Source organism: Cyclopterus lumpus, chromosome 19, assembly GCF_009769545.1.
Source record: "Cyclopterus lumpus isolate fCycLum1 chromosome 19, fCycLum1.pri, whole genome shotgun sequence".
NCBI classification, from domain to species: Eukaryota; Metazoa; Chordata; class Actinopteri; order Perciformes; family Cyclopteridae; genus Cyclopterus; species Cyclopterus lumpus.
This window is the reverse complement of record NC_046984.1, coordinates 16,108,937-16,134,370: the sequence shown is the minus strand read 5'-3', so window position 1 is coordinate 16,134,370 and position 25,434 is coordinate 16,108,937. Positions and strand designations below refer to the sequence as shown.

The 25,434-nt window shown below is 44.0% G+C and overlaps 1 protein-coding gene across 6 annotated transcripts in view; it reads right to left on the bottom strand.

Moving 5' to 3' along the window:
- The window catches only part of LOC117748933 (ankyrin-3-like), a 123,948-nt gene that overhangs the window by 72,725 nt on the left and 25,789 nt on the right, over nt 1–25,434 (bottom strand). For all 6 annotated transcript variants that reach the window (XM_034559081.1, XM_034559085.1, XM_034559083.1 and 3 more), the window contains exon 2: nt 1,047–1,148. In XM_034559081.1, the coding sequence (XP_034414972.1) occupies nt 1,047–1,148 (102 nt within the window). The remainder of the gene's footprint in view (nt 1–1,046; nt 1,149–25,434) is intronic.

The window sequence follows — 25,434 nt, the reverse complement described above, 5'->3', positions numbered from 1 at the left end:
AGAGGGAGAGGGAGAGAGGGAGGGAGAGAGGGAGAGGGAGGGAGAGAGGGATAGAGATTGAGGGAGTGAGAGAGGGGGAGGGAGGGAGGGAGGAGAGAGAGGTAGAGGGGGGAGAGAGAGAGAGGGGGGAGGAGGAGGGAGAGGGAGAGAGAGAGAGGGAGGGAGGGAGAGAGAGATTGAGGGAGGGAGGGAGGGAGAGAGAGAGGTAGAGGGGGGAGAGAGAGAGAGGGGGGGAGGGAGAGAGAGAGAGGTAGAGGGGGGAGAGAGAGAGAGGGGGGGGAGGGAGAGAGAGACAGATTGAGGGAGGGAGGGAGAGGGAGAGAGAGAGAGAGAGAGACATAGAGCGAGAGAGAGACAGAGAGAGAGAGGAGAGAGATATTTTATAATCCAGACATTGAACCCTGAACACATCTTATAACTTCCCTTAAATATCTGAGGGTTCTCTTTGCCGTTTCCTTAGTAACGCTTCATCTTTCATCCAAACCTTTTGGGCACAACACTCCCCAAAACAAACAATGACAGGCTGTAAATAAACAATGTGTTTACCTAAACGGTTAGCCGTGTGTTTACAGGTCTATTCGGTCTATTTTTAGCCCGGTGTTACTGTGGAGAAGAAAAAAAGTGTTTCGACACATTTCCCAGCATGCACTGCAGGACAGAGGAGTGAAAACAAGTTTTTTTCTGCGTTAGTTTATGACCGTTCAAAAATACCATGGCTTATGTTGATCTTTATTAATTAGTGCTGGTTTATATTTGTAATCATGTGTATAATAATACTATAATATAATATAATATTACTGTAATATAATATAATATTACTGTAATTGTCTTCGGTCCTGCTTCACCACTCATGTAATAATTTAGCCAAAATATGACTTAATTCTCCACATTCGGCTGAGTTTAGAGCTTTAATATGATATGAAAGCCAAGTATTTAGCCACATATTTTGGGATATATTATACACGTCTTATATTTTGGGGGTAAATGAGCTTTTAAAAGACCTGTAACATATATTTCTATGACATGCACGCGACTCCGTATCTCACCTGGTTGCAGATGTTGATGTCGACTCCATTCTTCAGGTAGTCCAGAGCCTTCTCGAGGTTCCCGGCCCGAGCGGATCGCAGATAACAGGCGTTCACATCCGTCTGCAGGAGGACGGGGACACAGATGCACATCAGAAAACAACAACAACAACAACAACAACGGGTGGAAGTCTCAACACAGGCACAAACAAGCGTGTAGTATTCCAAAAACAGCAATTTAATAAATACCATGAATTACTCAGAGCTCATTCTATTATTTTGGAAACGCATTAGTCAGAAGCTGTAATAAAAGCTGAATAAAAGCCCAAATATAATTATAAATGCACGTTTTGAACATTGAAGTGAAGCATCGTCACATCACAACATCACAAATATCCAAATCATGAACCCCAAATGATAGTTTATTGTTTTTTTTAAATTTACTTTCACTGCTTAGTAATTTAGGAATGTCTTATTTATTCTCTCTTTACGACTATTTTAACTTCTGACGAGGAGATCAGACAGTTAAAAACATAAAATATTTCATGCAGACGTGTTAAAATAACGCACAAAAATGTATATATATATATATATGTATATATATGTGTGTGCTTAAAACGGAAGGCAATATTAAAGCATTATTTTCCTCCAACAAAGTTATGTTAAATAGACTTTGTCTTTGTCCGCTTGCCGTGACGCATCCCTGTGGGTTCCCCGGGAGGCGGTACCCGGTTCCCCGGGAGGCGGTACCCGGCTTGTTGTCGCAGACGGATTGTTGCCTAAAGCCGACGGATGAGCTCACTTCCCCGTCAGTGAAAAGGATCTTATCGGAGTTCATCGCCACACATGAGCACACAATGAGTTTATGGTGTCAGCATGCACTCAGTGGGGGGGGGGGGGGGGGGGCCTACCGGACGCCATGACATCACACTTACTGTTTTCTTGAATACAATGTATCATTACTGTTATCGTTGATGTTTTTGCTAGTGTTTCTGAGTCGTGTTGCATCACTTCCTCCTCATTTTTCGGTCCGACCTCGCACATGAACTTCCACAAATCACAGCAGGAAAGTGCCTCAAAATGCAAACGTGATAATTCTCATGCAAATTCTGGAGTAATATCTCTACTGTTTAGCAAAATAACTTAAAAAAGATAGACTAGGCTGAGAAATCAATTAGAAAAAACATATGAATGCAATATTTTTCACAGCTTATTGTCTCAAGGCACAGTGCAGAACCCTGAGAGCGGTCTGAAGGCACAGTGTAGAACCCTGAGAGCGGTCTGAAGGCACAGTGCAGAACCCTGAGAGCGGTCTGAAGGCACAGTGTAGAACCCTGAGAGCGGTCTGAAGGCACAGTGCAGAACCCTGAGAGCGGTCTGAAGGCACAGTGTAGAACCCAGAGAGCGGTCTGAAGGCACAGTGCAGAACCCTGAGAGCGGTCTGAAGGCACAGTGCAGAACCCTGAGAGCGGTCTGAAGGCACAGTGCAGAACCCTGAGAGCGGTCTGAAGGCACAGTGTAGAACCCAGAGAGCGGTCTGAAGGCACAGTGCAGAACCCTGAGAGCGGTCTGAAGGCACAATGCCAAGCCTTTTAAGTTCACAGTGGCACCAGGCTCAGCTGCTCATAACTCAGAGCATTATCAGAGTTCCACTTCAAAGCGTCACGCCATAAGAAAGTCCTCAGACCAGAGAGCCAGCCGAGCGCTTCACAGTTTATTTAAACTTGGCAGCCAGAAGGCCTTACATACCACAACCGACATGGATTTATAAATGAGATATGATGACAGACATAAGGATAATAATAAGTCTGTTTCCTCTTTAACGGTTGTTTCTAAAAACTAGTTCCAAAAACAGATGCAAACTATCAGATTAAAACAATGGAGCATATCAAAGTTCTTTTTCTGTTGGTATTTAAAGTCACATAAAATCCAAATAAATCGCAGATACAATTGGATAGGCGTCTGAATATTTATCAAAATAAAATATAAGACTGCACACAATATTTAGCGATTACGCAACATTATTTATTCAGTTTAAAAAGTTCTCTTCTGACAAATGTCTTTTCAAATATTATTTATATTTATAAAAAAAGGACCAGGTCACTGTGAAGGTATTAGGGGACTACTATTACTATATTATTATATTATATTACTTCACCACTGTCAGTGTTCAAAATATTATATTTGTACTTAGTTTGAGTCGTCCATCGTGGTTTATTTGTATAAAACACACAACTCAAATGATTAGGAAATAAAAGATTGTATTTATTGTTTATAAATTTAATCAGTATAGTTTTAAAGATGTATTATAAGCGTTAGGAAGTAAAGAGGTAAAAAAATAGGGCATAATTCCCCCTCGAATATCTATTTTATATTGCAGTGAACTCCTTCAAACAGTATTTACATTTTACAAGATGACATTTGAACACATCGACAGAGAGAGCACACATGTACAGTACACGTGCACACACACACACACGTGTACGTGCACACACACACGTGTACCCACACACACTTGCACGAGTCCCATGGAAGCCCTTCGACTGCAGACATAGAATCAATTAAAGTGTCTTTCTGCTTAAATTCCTGGCGTCAACTCTTCCTCCCTCATCACCATAATTATCATCATCACCCTCATCATCATCATCGTGCCTCTCAGGTTTCTCCGGCTCTGGGGCCGGTGCCACATCGGTTTGTGTGAGCCAGGAATGCAGTTGTTCACATATCTATGATGTCTATATTAAAGCTGAAACAATAATTAATTGATTAGAGGGCAGCTGTGTAAACGAGGATCGATCAATCGTTTGGATCCAGTCAAAAAATATTCAGTAAACTATTATTTTCAGGTTTTAGACGGACAAAAACAAGCAATATGAAGACGTCAATTTTCACCGTCTGTCACTTATTTTAGACCGAACATTGAGGCGATTAATCAATAAAATAACGTGAGAATGAATTGATCTGAAAATATCCGATGGGTTTGATTTGGAGTTTGAAACGTGAACAAAAAGGCAAAAAAATAAACTCAAAGAAACAAAACAAGACACGTAAAAGTCTTGTAACCGATGACTTTTGAGGTTATATCTTCTCTCCTCTAATGTTTTTAATTATGCATCTGTGAGAAAAAAAAGCCCTCTATTAAAAAAACGTGGTCTTTTTTTTTGGTTGCTGCATGGAATCTGGTGGAGGACTTTGAAAACACCAACAGACTCCAGATCAGTCGCGTAAAGGATCGCGTTCGTCGCAGCGGAGACGTCCCGTCGTTCCAGTGTAACTTTATTTATCCACCAGAGATATTCAAAGAATGCTACGGTCGCTCTCTTTCCAGAACACGGTCACACACACACACACACACACACACACACACACACACACACACACACACACACATTCCAACACGGGAGCTGCTCCCAAAAGACCAACGGGGACGCCGGCAGCCATTCAGAAACACCTGTTTTTACTGGAAGGCAAAAAAAACAAACTTATTTGTTGTTGTTTTAACACTAAAAGCGCACGAGCAAATTAACAAATGTTAAAATCTTGAGTTGAGCATCATTACAATGCAGCTCGGGGTCCTGCGGTGAGCTGCCGTATATTGTGTATCACATATCAGGTTCAGGGACACTTTTTGGGGGCTCGTGAAGGTCTGTCGTTCTCCTTCACACCGTGGAGCTAAATGAACGAGGAAATGAACAAAACCTCAACCTCTCTCTCTCTTCTTCGTCTAATTATTAAGCTTTTTTTGGCTCTTTGATCCCTTATTTCAACACAAACACACACACGCACACACAGAGCATGCAGCTGCCTCCAAGGTCAGGTGCTTCCAGTCACATCAGTCTGCAACACATGACACACGTATACACACATGTGCACTAGACTCACACATACGGGTGGGTATTAAATCACAAGTGAAGCAGGTAAGAAACACAGGCCGACGCTTTCAACACACACACACACACACACACACACACACACACACACACACATCCACGCAGACTGCAGCAGAGTGGTGCAGCGGTGTTGTCGTCCCATCAACGACCCCTCCAACCTTTCAACGTCCCGCACTCATCCGCGACAACATCTCCGGGACCGGTGACGACCGGCCACCACATCCCTTAATCCCACCGGCTGTAAATTACCCCCTTAAATCTTGTTAGCGTTAATGCAACGTAGCAGAGAGAGAGAGAGAGAGAGATGGAGAAAGAGAGAGAGGAGTCTGTTTACAGTCAGAGAGCGCCGTGACTTTACAGTAAACAGACATTAGAGACTTACTTCTGCCAAATAGTCTGCTGCCTCCTCCACGGCCATGTTTTCTCAGCCCCTGCAGCTGAAAGAGTGAAACCTGAGCACCTCACTTACTGTTGCAGCTAGCACTGTAGCCCTGGAAGCTATAGGGAGAGAGGGATGGGGGCAAGGGAGGAGAGGAGGTGAGGGGGAGGGACAGTCTGTGTGTGAGCGAGAGAGAGAGAGAGAGAGAGAGAGAGAGAGAGAGAGGGAGATAGAGAGAGGGCATTATGTCACGGCTAAAAATACCTGGCTTGCAGTGAGAAAGTCCAGAGCATGTAGGAGGAGGTGGGAGGAGGAGGTGGGAGGAGGAGGGGTGAGGAGGGGTGAGACAGAAGAGTGTCCGGCGTTAATCTAAACTCCCACTGGAGCAACACGGGATCAGAGGACGAGTTGCGTTCAGGCCACTTGTTAAAAAAGAAGAAGAAGAATTAAATGAAAAGTTCCTCCCGAGTTTGTGCCGCTTCATGCTTTCACGTCACCGCTCGGCCTTCTGGGAGACGAACAAGTTACTTTTTAAGGATAAGATCTTAGCGAATAAAAGAATACATGGTGAATATATATTTATATATATATATATTTATATATTTAAAGCAGTGTAGTTGAGGCTTCTTGTCACGTTCAAGGTGTTTATGATTTATTTGCAGTTACACCAGAAGAGTCGTTTCCCTTCTCTGGCAAAGATACGAGAAAAGTTGAAACTAACGTTGTTGTGTTGTGGTAAAGACCACCTGAACCAAGACCAGAGTCCAGACCAAGACCAGAGTGTAGGTCCAAGACCAGAGTGTAGGTCCAAGACCAGAGTGTAGAGAGACCAAGACCAGAGTGTAGAGAGTCCAAGACCAGAGTGTAGAGAGTCTAAGACCAGAGTCCAGACCAAGACCAGAGTGTAGAGAGTCCAAGACCAGAGTGTAGAGAGACCAAGACCAGAGTGTAGAGAGTCCAAGACCAGAGTGGAGAGAGTCCAAGACCAGAGTGTAGAGAGACCAAGACCAGAGTGTAGAGAGTCCAAGACCAGAGTGGAGAGAGTCCAAGACCAGAGTGTAGAGAGACCAAGACCAGAGTGTAGAGAGACCAAGACCAGAGTGTAGAGAGTCCAAGACCAGAGTGTAGAGAGTCCAAGACCAGAGTGTAGAGAGACCAAGACCAGAGTGTAGAGAGTCCAAGACCAGAGTCCAGACCAAGACCAGAGTGTAGAGAGACCAAGACCAGAGTGTAGAGAGTCCAAGACCAGAGTGCAGGTCCAAGACCAGAGTGTAGAGAGTCCAAGACCAGAGTGTAGAGAGTCCAAGATCAGAGTGTAGAGAGTCCAAGACCAGAGTGTAGAGAGACCAAGACCAGAGTGTAGAGAGACCAAGACCAGAGTGTAGAGAGTCCAAGACCAGAGTCCAGACCAAGACCAGAGTGTAGAGAGTCCAAGACCAGAGTGTAGAGAGTCCAAGACCAGAGTGTAGAGAGACCAAGACCAGAGTGTAGAGAGTCCAAGACCAGAGTGTAGAGAGTCCAAGATCAGAGTGTAGAGAGTCCAAGACCAGAATGTAGAGAGTCCAAGACCAGAGTGTAGAGAGTCCAAGATCAGAGTGTAGAGAGACCAAGACCAGAGTGTAGAGAGACCAAGACCAGAGTGTAGAGAGTCCAAGACCAGAGTGCAGGTCCAAGACCAGAGTGTAGAGAGTCCAAGACCAGAGTGTAGAGAGTCCAAGACCAGAGTGTAGAGAGTCCAAGACCAGAGTCCAGACCAAGACCATAGTGTAGAGAGTCCAAGACCAGAGTGTAGAGAGTCCAAGACCAGAGTCCAGACCAAGACCAGAGTGTAGAGAGACCAAGACCAGAGTGTAGAGAGTCCAAGACCAGAGTCCAGACCAAGACCACAGTGTAGAGAGACCAAGACCAGAGTGTAGAGAGACCAAGACCAGAGTGTAGAGAGTCCAAGACCAGAGTGCAGGTCCAAGACCAGAGTGTAGAGAGTCCAAGACCAGAGTGCAGGTCCAAGACCAGAGTGTAGAGAGTCCAAGACCAGAGTGTAGAGAGTCCAAGACCAGAGTGTAGAGTCCAAGACCAGAGTGTAGGTCCGAGACCAGAGTGTAGAGAGTCCAAGACCAGAGTGTAGAGAGTCCAAGACCAGAGTGTAGAGAGTCCAAGATCAGAATGTAGAGAGACCAAGACCAGAGTGTAGGTCCAAGACCAGAGTGTAGAGAGACCAAGACCAGAGTGTAGAGAGTCCAAGACCAGAGTGTAGGTCCAAGACCAGAGTGTAGAGAGTCCAAGACCAGAGTGTAGAGAGTCCAAGACCAGAGTGTAGAGTCCAAGACCAGAGTGTAGGTCCGAGACCAGAGTGTAGAGAGTCCAAGACCAGAGTGTAGAGAGTCCAAGACCAGAGTGTAGAGAGACCAAGACCAGAGTGTAGAGAGTCCAAGACCAGAGTGTAGAGAGTCCAAGATCAGAGTGTAGAGAGACCAAGACCAGAGTGTAGAGAGACCAAGACCAGAGTGTAGAGAGACCAAGACCAGAGTGTAGAGAGACCAAGACCAGAGTGTAGAGAGTCCAAGACCAGAGTGTAGAGAGTCCAAGACCAGAGTGCAGGTCCAAGACCAGAGTGTAGAGAGTCCAAGACCAGAATGTAGAGAGTCCAAGACCAGAGTGTAGAGAGTCCAAGATCAGAGTGTAGAGAGTCCAAGACCAGAGTGTAGAGAGTCCAAGACCAGAGTGTAGAGAGACCAAGACCAGAGTGTAGGTCCAAGACCAGAGTGTAGAGAGTCCAAGACCAGAGTGTAGAGAGTCCAAGACCAGAGTGTAGAGAGACCAAGACCAGAGTGTAGGTCCAAGACCAGAGTGTAGAGAGTCCAAGACCAGAGTGTAGAGAGTCCAAGACCAGAGTGTAGGTCCAAGACCAGAGTGTAGAGAGTCCAAGACCAGAGTGTAGAGAGTCCAAGATCAGAGTGTAGAGAGACCAAGACCAGAGTGTAGAGAGACCAAGACCAGAGTGTAGAGAGTCCAAGACCAGAGTGTAGAGAGACCAAGACCAGAGTGTAGAGAGTCCAAGACCAGAGTCCAGACCAAGACCAGAGTGTAGAGAGTCCAAGACCAGAGTCCAGACCAAGACCAGAGTGTAGAGAGTCCAAGACCAGAGTGTAGAGAGACCAAGTCAAGACTAAGACTTTCAGGGACTGAGACCAAGTCAAGACCAGACCAGTTCGAGTCCCACATGGCGCGTCTGAAAACAATCCGAAAGATCCACATTTCCATAAAAACAAATGAAGATTCCTCTCAATTCAATAAACCATCAATCGGCATCGCTGATGTGGATTTTATATTTGGTAATTTACCTTTTCTTTACCAAATATCGCTGCAGTTGTGGTCTTGAAATAAAAACCACAACATCTACGTCGGGCCAAAATGTCATAATTTTAATCCTATTAAGACGATTATGTGAAATTGTCACAATTAGCAGATGAATTCTTGAGTTATGGCCCAAACGGTGACCTTTGACCTTTAACCACGAAATAATATATATATATATAAAATCAGTTAATTCCCTCCAGGCCCGTTTCCTGTCATCTTGTGTCCATGTGCAGCTTTTTAAAAAGACACACGTCGACCATGTTTACCGTCTCCGTTGGAGCTTCTACTACATTATATTTATAATCATATGAAAAGCTTACGTGGAGATCGATTTTAATGACATTTGCTGCATTGAGTTTAAACTTAACGAGGACCCCTCAAGAGTCATCTGAGGGGTCCTCGGAGGGGACCCGACCCCGAGGCTGAACCACCCGACTGTGTATATGAAAGAAGTTAAAACCAGCTCCGCCTCCGCAGCTGCTCCAGTTGTGCGTCTGCGAGCATGAAACATGCTTTAGGGAATCCCGGCACGACTTTCCATATCTGCAGCCGGATCTCCTGCGTAAACACGGCCAGGGGGGGGGGGGGGGGGGGGGGGGGGGAGGAGGAAGGGGGGGGGGGGCTCGAGCAGACACAAACACAGCTGAGGCTTCAGGGCCCGGAGCCCAGCAGACAGATTAGCAGGATTAGGAAGGTTCCTCAGGTATTAAAGAGGTAAACCGCGTCGGTTAGCGCAACGGAAAGGCCGACGACGACAACAACAACAACAACAACAACATGTGGCACTTCAAACGTTAGCTTAATAAAACGTAGTGGCGACAAGTATTTGATTGGTTACTCAAAAGAAAATTACCCAAATATTCTCTGGATCCAGCGTCTCTCGATTGTGAGGATTTGAAGCTTTTCTTCATTTTTATACCGCGTAAGGTTTTTTTGCTCGTATGCTGCCTGAAAAAACACTTCCGCTTTTGTCCACAGGGGGCGCTTAAAAGTTCCTTGCCGTAGCTTTACGTTTATAAAGAGACCTCCTCTCCCAAATCAAACCAGTTTGTAGCCGCTAATCCCCAAAAAGTCTCCCAGAGATCAGAGGAGCACAAACTTTGGAAGAATTGTGTATTATAAAGACAAGTATAAAGAAAATAAAGACCAGACTCTTAGATGCAGTGGAACCAAACTCTTCTTTAAGCTCGACAACGAGTCCCCATCAAGTCGCTTACTGTCCGTCAGACTCATGATGATGATGCATAAAGATGTTCACGACTGCCTTCAGCCATCTGAGCTAAACACTCATGCATTCATGACGTCAGCCTCTCGGTGTCCACGTTAAGAACATGCAAACAAAAAGGGATTTAAACCGAGCCGACGGACGTTTACCTTCATATGCAAGAAATATTAAGCTAAGAGTGACATTTTCTTCTTCTTTTTAAAAAAGATTTATCATGATTTCTTCTCTTTTCTACAGCTTCAGAAGTGAGTTAGCAGCGCTGCTCATCCTACTATCCGGGGTAATTAAAAAGGCCATGAACTAGGCCACTGAGGGGTGGACATGCTGCACTTTGAGGGTCAGAAGGTCGACCCCCCCCCTCCCCCATAGCTGGTGTACAGTGGGCCACTTTCAAAGGGCTCGATTGCTCCCTAAAAAAACACCATAATGAAGATCAGATTGCATAAAAATGGAACTGGGTCAACCTGATGTGGAGAGTCTCAGCCCGTTTATTCCTTTCAGCTGAAAAAGAAAAGCAGAGGAATTTTCTCTTTCCTGTCTCTGGCTCACAGAATCATTACGACCCCCCCCCCCCCCCCCCCCCCCCCACACACACACACACACCCACACACACACACACACACACACACAACCCTGAACCCCCCCAACGCAGACACACACGGTGGCTTGATGATCCTGATGCGTCTTTAGTCTCTTTATGACATCTGTGAAGATGGGAGGGGGTTGCCATGGCAACTGAGCCTCCTCGATTTGCAGCGCTGCACCGAGTTCATCGGGTGTTGAGGGATGGGAGATAATAAAACTATATAATAAAACTATGCAATCACTGGCGTTGTAAATGAGGCTCCGCAGTACGAACTTTCGGGTCTTTTCTTTAAAACCATGTGAGACAAACGTTTTTTGTAATATTTCTCACAAATGTGCACTGGGATCGACAAATAATTCACAATCCACTAAATGTTTGTTTTTTTATTTGTGTTGTGTAAAGTCACAGAGCGATTTGCAATCGTGCATAATTTACTCCGTAAATACATATTCCAATTTTTTGTGGACCGTCTTCTGTGAGTTACAAATATTAAAGTTTAATTTTTTTTTTAAATCCATCTTTTTGATACTAACTGAAATATGTTTGTTCAGATTCTTTTCGAGATCAACACATAAAAAGTTGTTTTTGTGGCTTCAACAAACAACAAACATGTTCACTGCCTCAGGGAGGAACCCTTACTGAGCTCGATGCCTTATCAATATCGACTGATCAGGTCTGGGCTCTGGATTGTAATGATCTGCAGGATGAAGACAGCCCACACGGTCACTGTCTGACAATAATCCATCAACACAGAAATTATTTTATCAATCGACTGACTGAATAATTAAGATTTCACAAATCATCACATTTGAGATGCTGCAAGCAATTCATTAGCTGTCAATCAACTAAAATCAAATAGTCGCGTCTCTTTTGAGGAATTAAAAGTCTTTAGTCTAAAGCCAACAGTCTTGATCTTTGGACTATTCTGCGACCACATCACACTCCATCATATGTGTGATGGACATCACTAAAAACACACCCACACACACTCTCACTCACAGCTCACCAGGTCATCAATAATTTCCAGGGTCCTCCATCGGCCCCTGGTGGTTGCCCGTGTCACTGCATGAGACTGCAGCAGTGAAGTGTGACGACTGTCTTTAATGCATGTAAACAATAACTGTTTGTCCCAGTTTCTTGCAACAAAAAAAAGTAATAAAAGTAGACCAAACTAATTTTGAATCCATAATCAATAATGTTAGCAATTTGCCAATCAATAATTGGTGATAAAACAGACGCATTCCCTCTAAGAAAGAACGCATCATAAGTTAATGCATGTATGATTAAATCAACAGAGAATATGCAGATAAGGGTGTGTGTGTGTGTGTGTGTGTGTGTGTGTGTGTGTGTGTGTGTGTGTGTGTGTGAGAGAGTGAGTGTGAGTGTTTTCCTGCCTCCGACTGGTGCTGCGATCTGATTGGCCGCTCAGCTACTGCAGTCTCAGTGCTCTCACAGCACGAGGGGAGGATAACAAAAAAAAAAAGAAACCTGGCGTACACAAACTCCTCAGCTCCTCCTTTCTGCTCTTTGCTGCAGCTGAATGTGGGCAGACTCTAAATCTGTGATCTTTTATACGTATATAATATATATATATATATATATATATATATATATATATATATATATAAAATCACAAATCAGGCGTTATTGTTAAGTTTCTTTTTTAAGCTGCCTTAACTCCAGACATCAAGAAAACACCTCCATCCAGCTAGTCCTCGCTGTCAGCTGCAGCATCGGTCCCTCACTGAGGCTCCTTTGCAATTGGCCGGCAGATGTGCACCGCCCTCTTCTCATTGGACGACAGCAGGTGACGGAAACACCCAAAAAGACACGGACATCGATCCTCGTCAGCTGAGCTCTGGTTCTCAGCTGCGTGGGTTCACTAAAAACTAAAGTAAGAAATAAAGAAAGCTGCCGTAACGTCTTCTGACAGAGGCGGAGCGCCGCTCATGAATAAATTAACATCTGGCCCACACGGTGCACCGACAGGGGGACCAAACTAGCCCCTTGCATGCACGCACGGGAAGCCCCGTTTGCACCACCCTTTTGCAAAAAATCTGCTTCAACCAATAAGTAAGCGGAAAAAACAAAAGCGATGGAAAAAGTCGCAGCCCGGACGGATGCTTGCTTGATATGTCGTGGAGGCGATGGAAACCCAAAATCGAGAGTTTAGCAAGACCCGCGCTTTGGCGTCACGTTTTAATAGAAACGTCATATACCTGGAGGTTAATTTAAAAAGAAATGCACATTTTATGAGGTGTAAAAGGTCCAAGAACTTCCTGTGAGTGTCTTCGGCCAAGCTAGCGGCTCCGTGTGGTTGTAGTTGGACACAGCACTGCTCTGAGCTTCAAGAGGATCAGCAGATATATTACATTTCATCCTCTGGAGACGACGAATGACGGGACCAAAAGTTCACAGTGATCCGTCCAATAGTTGGGGAGAACATCTCAGTAAAAGTCGTCAAGTCGTCCACCTCATGGTGGCGCTAGAAGTAAAGTCAGTGGGGTTCATCCTCTGGGGATCAGGAATCTTAAGTGGATAAGTGAACACTTTGGCATGCAGGATTATAAATAATAATTAATGCGTTTTGGAGAGAGAAGCAAGCAAAGAGACGTTTTTTTTTTTTTAATTATTATTTTCGGATTTTGTATAAAAGCTTTTTTTTTTTTTATTCCTGCCGTTTGCTACACCAAATATTTAGTATCGGCCCAGTTCCCCGTTAGACACACAGACAGATGAGGAAAATTGCCTTTAACTCTGCAGCTCGTAGAGTCCAAAAGGCAATTAAGGAAATCAATGGAGCACTTTGGTTGCGCGTCCGACATGTTTCCTCTCCGCCGACTCTCGGGCCTCGTGGCCACGCCGGGCTGCGGTCTCCACCTCAACATCCCACCGGCGGTGCTTATCCTTCTTTTCTCGCATAGAGAGCCCGAGAGGAACCACAACGCCGGGCTGTGTCTCGGCCCCCCGAGTGGTGCGGACCTTCTTGCACGATTTAGCAACTTTTGGGGTCGAGTGCCGAGTGTAAAATGATGTCAAATCAAGCGTACTCTGGGTGCCTTTAAATATTACTTCTTTTTTTTTTTTAAATCTACCACCGCTCACGTTCAGTGTGAGTGTTTACATGACTGGCATCTCGAGCTCAACTCGAGCTCAACTCTGTCTGTCTGTCTGTCTGCCTGTGCGTGTGTCTGTCTGCCTGTCTGTGCGTGTGTCTGTCTGCCTGTCTGCCTGTGTCTGTGTCTGTGTCTGTGTCTGTCTGCCTGATCTCCTCCCTGCTGCTCACCTTCAAAATGTCCTCTACCTCCCTGAGAATACAGAATCTCTCTTCTTCTTTTTTTGACTCTCTTACTGAAACACACAGATTCACATTGTGTGTGTGTGTGTGTGTGTGTGTGTGTGTGTGTGAGTGTCGTGACTCTGTGATGCATCAACACCTCACCCACTGAGACACGCACGGGGGGGGGGAAACATCAAATAACCCCCCCCCGCCCGCCTCTGTTTCTCTCTTTTCACCGTTTCCCCTCATCGTAGTTATGACTTAAACCGTATATATTTACTAATGAATGCATTGTCATTTATCACATACACTGACACCTTTATTTTCTTTTACACATAATGAACCGATATTTCCTTTAAAAAAAAACACACATAAGACACTGGACAGATATTACAGGGCTAAGCCCCGCCCCCCGCCCCCCACACACACACACACACACACACACACACACTTCTACTCCGTGAAGCTGTCAAAAGCTACGTTACCAGGGAGACCACAGTGTCACGAACTGCACTTCCTGAATAAATATCATCACATTTTTGGGGAAACAAAGGTATTTTATAGAGAGGCCGACAAAAGCGTCTTCAACGTGTGTTTGAAGGATATATCAGGATTAAAAAAAAAAAAGATAAAGATAGAAGCTAAAGCTACAGATCGCGACACATCGAGAAAGAAGACAATGAAATGAAGGAACAACACCATCCCTACAACAATCTTTAGAGGTTAATATTCATGTCGTGTTTCGCTGCACAGACTTTCACGTAGAAAAGATAACGTTTTAGAAAACGTACATCACTTAAAATCCACTAAAACCGGCCTGAAGATGAGGAAACGATTGCGGGACTTAGCGAAGAAATGCAAAAAGAAAGAAAGAAAGATAAAATATGAATTTAAGCGACAGCAAACGAGGTGGTGTCGCGTTTCATATCATTTAATATAGTGCGCTCAACACGAATCTGCCTGTAGAAAAGGGAAAAAAAAAAAACTAAAACGCAATGTTGTGTTAAGTGAAATTAAGACGGGGTTAAGTGCGCGTGCGTGTGTGTGTGTGTGTGTGTGTGTGTGTCCCATGTTCCTCCAACTTTAGAGAGAAGAGGGAGCTGCAGGGAGAGGGAGGAAAGGATAGAACAACATCCTCATCTTCTCCGTCCAATTTCTTCCTCGTCATCAAATCGCCCTCCTCCATCTCTCTGCGTACTCTCTAATTCCCCCCTTCAATTTAATGTGATTTCATCTTCCTTCTTCTCTTTTTTTTGCAGTATGTTGGGGATGTGTGTTATGTGCAACCCCCGACACACAAAAAAAAAAAAAAAAAAAAAAATCCCCCTCCTCCTAGTCGTCCCCCATCAACCAATCAGGATGCTCGGCAGGCTCTGCACCAATCGACTGGCCCAGCAACCCCCTTCCACCGCCGTGTTACAGGCAGCTCGGGGGTCTGGTGCCGCTAAGGTGGCATGAAACATGCCCGTCCTATCCAGCAGCTCCTCGCCTCTCCTCCTCAAACCCTCCTGCCTCTGTTTTCTCCTCTGCTCCGTAATGGAGTCGCTGTATAATTCATGAAGGCTCTCCCCTCTTCAGTGGGGCTGTGCTGCTTTCTGACTTGGTCATCGTCTTCATCATCTTCGTCGTCAGCGTTGGCATCTCGTGCTCTTGAGGAATGTGTTTGCACGCGTTCCTTCCTTCTTTTTTCTTTTTTTTTTTAACTAGAGAATGAGTTTGTGACGCATTTTTTTTTCTGACGACAGAAATAAGTTTCTGCGGGTTTGTTGAGTATTTAAAGTCAGAAATCTGCAACAATGTTATTGATCTTTGATTTGATTCATTATCCAAATCATCTTTTATCTGTCGGCGTAATTCTGTCGCACCTCAAAACAAAAAGGACGCGGTGGTAAAAGTTTTTTTGTGAAATCGGCTGCACAACAAACATTGAGAGTTAAACTCACATCAAGACGGCCATACATCTTTGATTATGTCATTTTATTCTTTGATTTGTTTCTAATTTAATATTTCTATGTTTATAGCCTTTGTGATCAATCAAGAGCCTCTTGGGGACAACGTGATTGATTCATTGACTCATTGAAGAGTGGATTGCGACTACTGATAATTATTTAGATCATCAATGAATCTGCCACGGGGAAAAAAATAAATAATAATATGCAGTTTAATATAATGGGAGTAAAAGGAAAGCAAGCGTTTGCATTTTAGAAGTTTAAGTTGATGAGTTTTCGGTGGTTTTGCTTAAAACGAATAATATATTCTCAACAATGTTAAAGGTACATTTTCCCAATGAATTGATCAATGCACTTATTGTTTCAAACATACAGTAAACAACTTACATTTATGAATAAGTTTTGTATGATTTGAAGCACAACATTTTATTTTGAAACACATTTCTGTGCTTCACTGCTTTTTAACGTAAATGTTTTCTGTACATTTGGACATTTTAATAATTCCCCACCCCCCCCCCCCCCCCCCGCCCCCCCAATATTTCTCTCTCAGAAGCGTCACACAAACTTCTGCATACTGTGTAATTTTTAAAAGTCTGCGTCTTCGTACAGAAAAGAAATACAAAATAAATGTAAAGGCTTGAATATTGAGGAGCGGATCTGCTGGAGGACCGGGAACAAAGAGATGTAGAGCAGCACGAAGGAGTGGGCTGCAAATATGAATCTTGGCTTAAATAAGTGTCCGGGGATTAAAGTGGTACAATGCCTGGTCACAAGGGACCAGTGTGTGTGTGTGTGTGTGTGTGTGTGTGTGTGTGTGTGTGTGTGTGTTGTGCTCCCCCCCCCCCCCCCCATTCCCAGAAGCAGAAGTGTGGCTGAACAATACAACCTTCTGCCAGCTGACGGAGATGCAGGGAGGGAGGCATTGAGAGAGCGACAGATAAAGAGATACGATGGGGATGAGGGTGAGGGAGGTGTGTGTGTGTGTGTGTGTGTGTGTGTGTGTGTGTGTGTGTGTGTGTGTGTGTGTGTGTGTGGGGGGGGGGGGGGGGGGGGGGGGGGCAGAGTGGAAGCTGCAGAGAAAGAAAAAGCCAGAATCGAGTCCTTCCCAAAAATAAACCTCAGAAGAAGCAGCGTTTCCATCCGCCCTCACTAATTCTCCGCGCTCACTTCAAAATAAAAGCCCTCCAAGTCCTCCCTTTGTGGGCTCCCGGGTTGGAAGTCGACCCCCTTCGCCAAAGAAAATTTTGAAGCGGTTGCAAAATCTAATCTCCATCTTCTCAAAACGTCACATATTTTTCTCGTTCGGTTGAAATTGCATTTCATCCTGAAAGTGGCAAACCCTAAAACTTGCAGTTCCTGGTGGATTTATAATTACTATTTGAGTGGAAACAATGAAATGGTCGTTGCTGATACAAGAGTTTCAAGTTTTCAGACATATGTGCGTAGTGTGTATCTGATACAGAAAAACTGTGATACAGACATCTGGTTTGTAATACTGCAAATATATAAATATTGCAATACTTTCATTTTATTTTTGCACTAAAGTTCTCGTTGAAAAAGAAAAAGAAAATACTCATTACTTTATATTCGTCAAGTATCTAGTTCACACCAGAGTTTACCAGCTATATCGTCATAGCGATATATAATTACCCATATCCTGATAGAAGATGTTGGCCATATGGCCGAGCCCTATCCTCTGGGGACCATGAATGCATGTACAAAATTTCCCAGCAATCCATACAATACCTGAGACTGTAACCTCTGTTTCATGTACAATGTGTGTCTCTCTTGCTCATATAATCTGCATACATCTTTAAAAATTGCCAGTGAACCCGGCGACCACTTCGGAGTCGCTCCATCACTAAAAAGAAAGGAGAAAAAGGAAACCGGCTGCAGGGAAATGTTGCCAACAATCGAGTTTCCATTACACTTTGCTGCCTTGAAGCCCGTTTGGTTACACACACACGGACGTTATCCTGTTGCCAATTTTCAGTCCCTGCTGGGCGAAATATTGCACTCTTCTACCGCCTTAAAAAGGTCAACACACAGATGGCTTTTTGCACAAATATCAATATTAGTTTCATGTATATATATATATTTTTTATACTGATGCACAAAAGAGGAGAAGCCAAATGCCCCAAAAACATGCACTGAATATTAAAAGACTGTGACGTGTGGTTTAAGCTGTGCTCAGCCAACCAGCCAGTCACCAACACAACCAGCCTGTAAATGAATTGGTTTAATCAGCCGACCAACTGGCGGTTTACCGGGCAACCAATCCGAAAACCGGGATTGACAGCAACGCTACAAGAGACGCAACTTGTTCAGGCCTTGAAAAACAACAGCACAGCTTGTAGTTCAATAATACATGTTTTGCCCGCTGCATGCAATCTAGCAGCTGTAATGGCTGCACGCTGCATTGGTCTCAGTGGGGCTCGTAATGCATTATTGTTGCTTTTGTTTTTCAGCTTCCAGTAAGAACCATAAAACACGTTATACCGCTCACTGGATGCATACCGGCGGCCTAGAACACATTACTAAAGCAGGTTGAGATACAAGGCAGGCTAACAATTGAAGGAATGATATTTCATGCAGTGCTGAATATGATTTGTGTACTTAAACTAAACTAAATATTCATTAGTTAAGTATTTTTTAAGTAAACTATTGCCTATATGCTAAACTAAGCTCGGACATGAGAGTGGTATACATCATCTACTGTAATTAAGCTTGAGTTAATACTTGGTCAACACCTTCATTAGAAACACATGTTAGCCTAGTTTAGCATAAAGACTGAAGCTAATTTAAAGTTACATTACCAGGGCAACACATCCCAGCAACAGACTGATTTAAAATATCATAAAAAATGCAGATATATCTGTGGTTAACAAACATTGTCAAAACCAGCAGCCAGTGTGGTCTTTACAATAATAACAGCTCAAAAAACGGAAGTAAACAAGCTAGCAGATTAGCTAGCTGGTCGTAGTGCTCACTAACCCTCACCTTACAGTCTCATGCACATTTCTGCTCACGTGTGGGTTAAACAAACAAATATATTACAATATTAAGATCAATTTAGAAGTATTGTAAGATTTATTTTTTAAATGTTACACCTAGGGAAGCCGTTTCCACCTGACTTCAGTCTTTAAGCTAAGCTAAGCTAAGCTAAGCTAAGCTAACGCGTCCCGACTCCGACTCTGTACATTGATCTTCTCGTGTAACTCTTTTAAAGAAAATAAATGTGTACGTTTCCCCAAATGATTGTCCCTTTTGACATACAAAGAGAGAATAAGAGTAAGAAAAACAAAAAGTATGTGAACGATAACGAGTATTTCGGCAAATCTACACAACAAAAACGCAGAGTCACAGCCGGGCTATGAGAGAGACAAGAGAAAGTATTGGGGGGGGGGGGGGGGGGGGGGGGGGGGGGCCATCCTAATTGAAGTGGTGTGATCCAAAAGAGGGAGAGGATTATTTTCTGCTCCGTGGTGCCAAAGTAACGGCTCCTGGCAGAGAGTGTTATAGATTTACCGTGAGTGAGCTCAGGATAGCTGATATCCTCCCGTTACACTATCCCACAAACACTAATGTCACACACTCACACACACACACACACAATATACTACGGCAACACGTCTCCTTCACCTGTTGCCTTAATAGGGAAACCATAAGTCTGTGAGCACAAAGGCTCAAGTTTCACCTTCAAGGTCAAATCTGCCTCCATCCATTGACATTACATGTCAACAACATTTCGCATCCAACATGCTGAAGGGGATCGATGCGCCCTCGTGCTTTTCTTCAAACATCAATACCGGTGTCAAAAAAAAAGAGTCTGCGTAATGCAATTTACTTCTTCTGGGTTGGAAAACCGTGGCGCAGACAGACGGAATCACATTATCGTCGTCTGAGAAAATCCACGGGCGAAATATAAATATTCTGGGAGCCATATTTGAAACCACAGTCAGGAAAAAACACCGACGATGGAGACTGTCGACAAATTATGACGCAACGTTGACATCGGTAAAGGCCCGTTGGGCGCACTAGGTTCGGAGATGCTATCGGCAAGCAAATCTATTTTAATAGTTTAATTTGAAGGACTCAAGAGGAAGGTTAGGAGTAAAATTAGACTTAGACCAACGTAATAATCTGAATGTTTTCTGATCCGCCGCCGCTATGGTTACGGTTTGGTCAGGTTTAGACACATAAATGATTAGATACGGGATTATTGAGGTTTGTTATCGTGGTTATATTAGTAGCCACTTGGTTAAGGTTACGCAACCATTGCGATCCCGGTGAAAAGAAACTAACGTTGACGGGAAAAAAAAAGTCCGACCTGTTGAGGTTTTTGGCACAAATTTTAACATGAAATTTCAAAAGAAAAAAAGGAAAAGAGTGCATGTTGTTTTTTGTATTTATTGTATTGTATGTATTTATTTGAAGAAGTCTCTTCAAAGAAGGATTTAGTGGCACCTAGTGGTGGGTTTTATGTAACGTAGAAACGCAGAGGGCTCTCTCTTGAGTCAATGTTTGAGTTGTCCCTTCCGGGCTACTGTACTCTTTGATTTTACTCGCTACGGCAAGTTTTCGGAGCAATTATTGAAAAACCAACTTTTCCACCTCGACCCGACAGAAACACTATTTTTGTCACATGGCGAGAGCCGTAACTATAACGACGTAGACAGATGTTGATTTATTTTGGGTATTTTGCTAAGCGAGCGTTCAACTTCTCTCGATGCTTGTTTACTACTTTACGACCTCGCTGACATCCTGTTGACCCACGTTGACCTTGATGCTAATGTGACTAATAATGGCCTCGGGCTAGTCAGCACACACACACACACACACACACACACACACACACGCAGGTCAACAAAGTTATTCAAACAACGTCGACTTCAGCTGAAACATTTCGTCCAAATGAAGCCGTAGAGTGATGATCGATGTATTGATCACCTCGTGTTCATGTGTGTGTGCGTCTTAACTTTGTCCTTGCAGAATGACGCATGTGCACACACGCACACACACACACACACACGCACGCACACACACACACACCTCAAACCGCAGGGTGTGACTGCTGCTGACGTTTTTTTTTTTTTTTTTTTTGGAGGGCTCCTTTTTACATTTCACATCAAAATATCCAGAAAACAGACGTTATTATAAAATCAGCAGCAGGAGATGAAACAGATTTTTAAGTGAGTCGAGTGTTTTCATGGAAATAAAGTTAACATGGAAACGGAGCGGGGGGGGGGTGACTGAGGACAAGTCTCACACACACACACACACACACACACACACACACACACACACACACACACACACTATCAAAGTGGGGTAAACCTGAACATTTAAGGAGGTTTTATTGCAAAACAAATTAAAAGTGTGTACAAGAAAGAGAGGATAAGTGTTAGCCAGTGGAAATATGTTGTAACAAGTGAACTGTCTCTTTGACATATTAATAGCAACGCCGCTGCCTAAAATACCAATCTGCCCTCTACAGCTTAATCCTCTCGTCTTTTCTTTTCTTCTCCGTCTGGGAGCTCTACTCATCCATCTTTCTCTGTCTTTTTAACCCCCCCCCCACACACACACACACACGCTTCCCAGTATTCCCAATGGGTCCCCCCTCTCTTATCGCACTGGGTGTGCATGAATGTGTGTGTGTGTGTGTCTGTGAGTGTGTGTGAGGACGCTGCATCATGACAAAAGAGACTCCACTAGACCGACACATCTCAAGTCCCCCCCCCCGTGTCAGCTCTCTTTCCTCCATTACTTATTTTTCCTCTCGTATTTTTTCCCTTCCTTCCTTCCTTCCTTCCTTCCCTCCTCCTCTACCTTTTTCTTCAATTCGCGGGAACGCTTCCTCGCCGCCTTCTTCTTCTCCTTCTCATCCTCCACTGCGTTGAGGTTCTCATCCGCCCTTTTCTTCAGCTGCGAGGCGGCGTGCGCCATGCTGCTCCGGTCCAATTAATCCTCACAGGTGGGAAAAGCGAAGGGGGGGGGGGGGGGGGGGGGGGGACGGAGCCAAAAGTCCGCTCTGTAGCCTTATTCTTCTCAGCTCCTTAATGATCTTGCCTTCTATATCCTCGGATGAGCTATCGTCAAGAGGAAGAAGCCCTCACAGGTGAGTGTGTGTGTGAGAGAGTCGGTCTTTTGTTCCTGATGCTCCTCAGCAGCACAGTGCAGATGATGCAGAGGTCCAGTTGGAAGCAGGGCTGAGGCGGGACATGCTCCTCGATGCTCCTCGATGCTCCTCGCGGCTCCTCGGCTCTCTGAAGGCAGCTGCTCCCACTTCTCAGGGCGCAAAGTGCAAAAATAAGTGCCACTTAGAGCGAATACAAAAATATTGATTAAATTGTCCTCTTGTTTAAGGATTAAAAAGTTACAGTCGGGCTCCCAAGGATGGAGGTCCAAGAAGGGGCTCAAGCTCCAGCCCCTTTACCCCAGCAGAGTGAACTGGTCCTGCTGCCTGCTAGACTGGTTCCCAGAGCACCTGAGCACTGAGGCATCCCCCCTGAAGTGCATAGCCAGCGACGTCTCGCCGGGACATGTGAGGGAAATGACGGTGGAAAGGAGGAGGAGGAGGAGGAGGAGGAGGAGGAGGCAGAGAGAGAGAGGGTTAGAGAGAGCAGCTGGGATAGCGGGGAGAGGATGGATGAATACCTCTGCTTAGTACCAGCTGGTTGAGAGATAAAGAGAGAGAAAGGGAGGATGATACTTCACACTGGGTACTCTCTCACTCTCACACGCACACACACACACACACACACACACACACACACACTGATGCTCCTGTTATGAAACTTCTTCCACTCTCAGCCTCTTCTCTTGAACCAACGATGAACACATCTCTCACAAGAGCTAAATGTACTTTTATCCCAAAGAAATGTAAATTAAAAAAAAATCATAAACATACTTGATACGCAAACGCTCATTTTGTGGGCGAAGCGTTCCTTTCTTTTTTTTTTTTATTTCTTTTTTTTTTTTTTTAGAAGTAAACGTTGAAGCCGCTGTGAGCTTCTGGATCATTAAAGAGTTCAATGCATTATTCATAATGCATTGAAATACTCAGATATGAAGCAATGACACCTTAAGGGGACGCCCCGTGTGATTTTCAAAGAAGCATCAGCTTTAAAATTAATGAGATGGAAAAAAAGGAAAATTAAAATCCCCCCCCCCCCCCCCTCCCCCTCCCTAAGGTGACGAAAAAATATTATTTTAGCCTCGAGAAACTAGAACCGGCAAAAAAACAATTAGAAATACAAAGATGTTCCTGGAAGATCTGCAATGTTTTTCCTTGAGAACATTTACAGCTCGCAGTCAAGTGTGTTCAACGCCGGTGATCATTGCATCTCTGCGTGTGTGTGTGTGTGTGTGTGTGTAACGTCTCGTTGTGTGTGTGTGTGTGTGTGTGTGTGTGTGTGTGTGCTGGTATGAGCTCATGTCGGTGGACTGCAGCCTTTGAATATTAACAACATGGGAGAAGGGGGTGGGAGATTGTGACACGGTCATGTGGCAGCATGGGTAGGGCTGCTATTGGTCGTCTGGGATGTGGCGAGCGCCGTCATTGGCTACTTGGAGACGGGAGGTCCCTCCCCCACGAGATGACAATAACAAAGAGGAGAGGAGAGTCTCTCTACAAACAACCAGCAGTTCTACTCTGATATCACATTAAGTAATTACAGCTTGGAGCCCAGAGACAGCTGATAAGACCCGACATGATTTTTTTTTTTATTTAACCGCCTGCATGAGGATGATAACATCACAGGAAATGCGTTAATGTTAGTGTTTTATACGTTATATGTGATACTAATCTTTAAGCGTAACAGCCAAGCTGCTCTACATTCCCCCTCTGGGTGTGAGCCAGAGACTGAATGAACATTTGGACCGGACTTGAACGGCATTCACACTGCACGTAATGCAGATTTCATTCATGTTCCCCGGGGGGATGATCCCAGAAGGAGTTTTTTTTAATTTTTTTTTTTTACCCCTCTGGCGCCACCCTGAGGAAGATTTTATTCCACAATACGATTTACGCACGTGCGCGATTCCCCTCAAGGGGATAAGAAGTAATAACTCTGGGAAGCGCACGTTGTTTTAACTAAAAAAAATGCAAAGGGACGTACGTTTGCCTGTACCTGATGATCCAAAAAAATAACACAATTTCTTCAAAATAACTATTATATCGGAAAAAATGCATGTAAACTTGTGTCGTAACATGTCTCTGAAAGTGATCTTCTCTGCACACATATTTTCCCATAAAGTAAGGTATTGCAAAAGATTGTTTTGGTATTTGTGTCCATCAACCAATCAAGTAATAACTAGAAGGGATGTCTCAGCAGGTCAAAGGTTACACTTTTTAATCTGCTCAAACCTGCAGGGTTAGAATATTACGTATTTTAATGTGTAACTTAGTGCCTAAAGCTCATCGTTTAATTAATTTAAATAATTATTTTTAAAGAAGTGCTTCCTCTCGGCTGTAAATTCAAAATCTTTCGATGAGCCACATGCAAAAAAACCATTAAAAAAACGCGACACATTGAAACGCCTCCTCGGATGAGTCGACAAGTCATCGGGACGAGAGTGGCTTCAGATAACGAAGCTTTATTGGACTCATCCTCCATCATCTCCGTAAGAGCAGCTCATGATGTAAATGTACCGCTTTGTTAACGGGATCAGAAAAATGTTTTAAAAAAACGAGCCGAACAAAAGATGGTGTGAAGGTTTAAGAGTTTGGGCTTCCTGAGTCTCAGTGACACGACTATTCTGGAAACTGCAAACTCTGGAATAATGTCGGTCTCTGGATGTGGGTCAGCAGCGAGGATGCCAGTGAGTTGCACTATTTCTCTGCTCTTGTTTCTACCTCTCCCCCCCCTCCCTCCCTCATCTCTTGTGTTTTCCTTCCATCAATCTCCCCCATCTCTCTGCTGCTGATCCAACCAAAGCTGATGCTAACCGCCGCCTGCAGCAGCCTGCAGTGAATCGAGTGGCGTGTGAGTTACGGACCTCCGCCGGGTGGAAACAAAAAAAAAAATAAAAAATTGCACAACGTTGCCATATATATATATATATATATATATATATGGCAACGTTGTGCAATTTTTTTTCCAGAGGTGAATTGTTGACCTGCAATTGTTTTTAATCCGTCTGAATTAGCAGAATTTTTTAATTGTATACAATGAATCAATAAAAATAATTCTTTTCCACGAGTTCCTCATTAAGTGGCTTTAAATCTATACTGATGCAAAAGAGAGACACACTTGCACGTGCACACACACGCTCATGCACACACATTGTTTGCTTCCTCTCGTTGGGCTTTTACTGCCCATCCCTGATCCAATATGCACAAGCAAGCACAAATAACTGTCCACATTTGGATTCATGCCAACATACGAGCTGGTGTGTGTGTGTGTGTGTGTGTGTGTGTGTGTTTACTGGAAACGATTTGTTCCTCCTCCTTCATGAGGAAAGCAATAGCTGGATTACCGACCAGGCGCCCCAACATGGCTACAAAGAGACACAAAGCAACAGCAAGGAGACAAAGATACACAATATTACTACAATAAGACACAAAACAACTACACCGATGAATCAACTACAAAGAGACACAAAACAACCACAAAAAGGGACAAAGTAAACACAAAGAACAAGAAAGTGACACAAAATGTCCACAAAACTGCAAAAAAATTATTTAACTTAACTTTAAAGTATTTCAAAAGTGCATGAAAATGAAGTAATATTGGTAA